Raw genomic sequence first — 2,044 nt, forward strand, 5'->3', positions numbered from 1 at the left:
TCACAGCTAGATGAAAGAAAGTTCGTTTGGGTGAGACGTATTAGAAACTTTCGGGTAACTTGTTGAGTTTTACGAGTTTCGGGTCCGGTTGTTGCTTTTTGACACGTGCGCAAGTCTTATTTGCCTTCATTCGGCATATTGTGTACAAATTAGATACTGACATAATTTGGTGATTTACCCCGTTCCCCAGCTCCACTACCCCTTCCAACCCTCGCTACAACACCTCTTTCAAAACATTCAAGCCTCATAATTTCGGAGGTCACGGCTTTTTCTTTAATAAAGAGAATCTTTCGGTGAAGAAAGTATCTTTGGTAAGAGGAAAGTATGGTACGCAATACATGCCATTTTTTAAAAGGTAATAGGAACCAACTGTTATAATAAAATGTTTCCTGCAATCCTGCTTACAATCTGTTCTGGACTCACGGATATAAATAAACTGCCTTTCGCTATTGCTGAAAATGTTTTCTCATCGGACCACGCCCCTACACCTCACCCCCTCACCTACTCACTTACTTGCTTTCTATTCTCACCCTTTTGTCTCTTTCTCTTTCTTCCTCGCCTGTTTATTTCTGAACATGATCTCAGTTGCTCACACACTCGTAAACTCTCTGACTCACTCTCTCGCTCACTCTTTCATTCTTTCATTCTCTCATTCTCACACTCGTTCTTTCATGTTTGTAACAAACTTTAGTGCGCGTCGAGCCTGTCTGTTTTGTCCACTCTTGTTATGTTAAAATCAAAATTATCTACTTTTTCAACACATTACTAGTCAACTTGTTGATACACACAGGATACCGAGACACCCCCCCCCCCTTTTCGTCCTCAGTATAACAATGGAAGAGATGTCAATTCTTTTTAAGCATTGCCATTGTATGAAACCGCAATACGACATATTGTGAGGATTTCTGTTGGTTTTTTAAAATATATATAATTGTTTACGTCGATTTCATCGTTAACATTAACAGAAATGAATTTGAAAAATAAACATACTATTGACATAATGATCAGCTCAGTTGTGCTTACATTCAAAGCTAATTCAGGTAATGTTGTTTTGTTTTCATTCTAAGCTAATTCCTGCAATGCATTGCTTGACTAAGCTTTGAATGGAATCATTTCCATCTGTAAGTTTTTCTTCTATTTCATTATTATCTTTGGCAAATAAGTTTAAATTATAGACATGTGCACATTTGTCATTATAATGAACAGTCCCCATATGTTTTCATTCAGAGATAATTTTGGCAATGTTGTTGTGTTTTCTTCATTCTATGCTGCATTACGGAAATAAACTTTGAATAGAAACACGCCAGAGGTGTTAAAAACATTTTTTTTTAGTAATGAACTTTTATTCTTTAATCTAAAACACAAAACTTTTGTCTCAGCTGGTATTGCGTCGATGACTTGTAGTAATATATATCCCAGTGGTTGGGCCACCTTGATGAAATGGTGTTTGTGGGAGTAACTTTCTATGGAAACACAGCAAGGCCATTTTTTGTCAGAATGCAATAACTACCCCCTTTCCCTCATGTCATCCGACTGGTGTTTGTGGTATAACGGTTAAGTTCTTCGTCATTGTACTCAGATGACGTCAGGTCAGTGAACAAGTGGGGGAATTTTTTAACATTATCTCCATCTGTCCAGTGGAGTTTTGTATCCCTCCCGACCGTTGCAGGCCCTATCTAGCTGGCTTGAATAGCCAAACCCCGTAAATGATCTAAATTGTGTTGATTCCCAATTACAAATATGTCAGCCTTATTGACGCGTTAGAAACCTCGATAATCGGACCATCGACAAGGTGTTTATGTATATTATGGAAACACATCAACGTCATAATTGATCACAATGTAATAATATTATCATGTTACTTTGATGTCATCCCCAGGAATAACTCATAAGCGTGGGTGACGTATAGCACTGTGAACCCTAGGGGTCAGGCCATCCAGACATCATGGACGGGAAAACAGAGGCGAACAACCACCTGGAGCAGTTCAGTAAGGCTATGAACATGTTCCGGGATCGTGCCATACAGGTGAGAGAGAGAGAGAGA

General features: G+C 38.7%; 1 protein-coding gene across 5 annotated transcripts in view; it reads left to right on the forward strand.

The window, feature by feature from the left end:
- Window positions 1–2,044, forward strand: part of LOC101847584 — a 39,048-nt gene that overhangs the window by 21,033 nt on the left and 15,971 nt on the right. For all 5 annotated transcript variants that reach the window (XM_005098222.3, XM_005098224.3, XM_005098225.3 and 2 more), the window contains exon 2: window positions 1,880–2,026. In XM_005098222.3, coding sequence (XP_005098279.1) covers window positions 1,946–2,026 — 81 coding nt within the window. In that variant the 5' untranslated portion in view covers window positions 1,880–1,945. The remainder of the gene's footprint in view (window positions 1–1,879; window positions 2,027–2,044) is intronic.

The sequence above is a fragment of the Aplysia californica genome, unplaced genomic scaffold (assembly GCF_000002075.1).
Source record: "Aplysia californica isolate F4 #8 unplaced genomic scaffold, AplCal3.0 scaffold00175, whole genome shotgun sequence".
Classification (NCBI taxonomy): Eukaryota; Metazoa; Mollusca; class Gastropoda; order Aplysiida; family Aplysiidae; genus Aplysia; species Aplysia californica.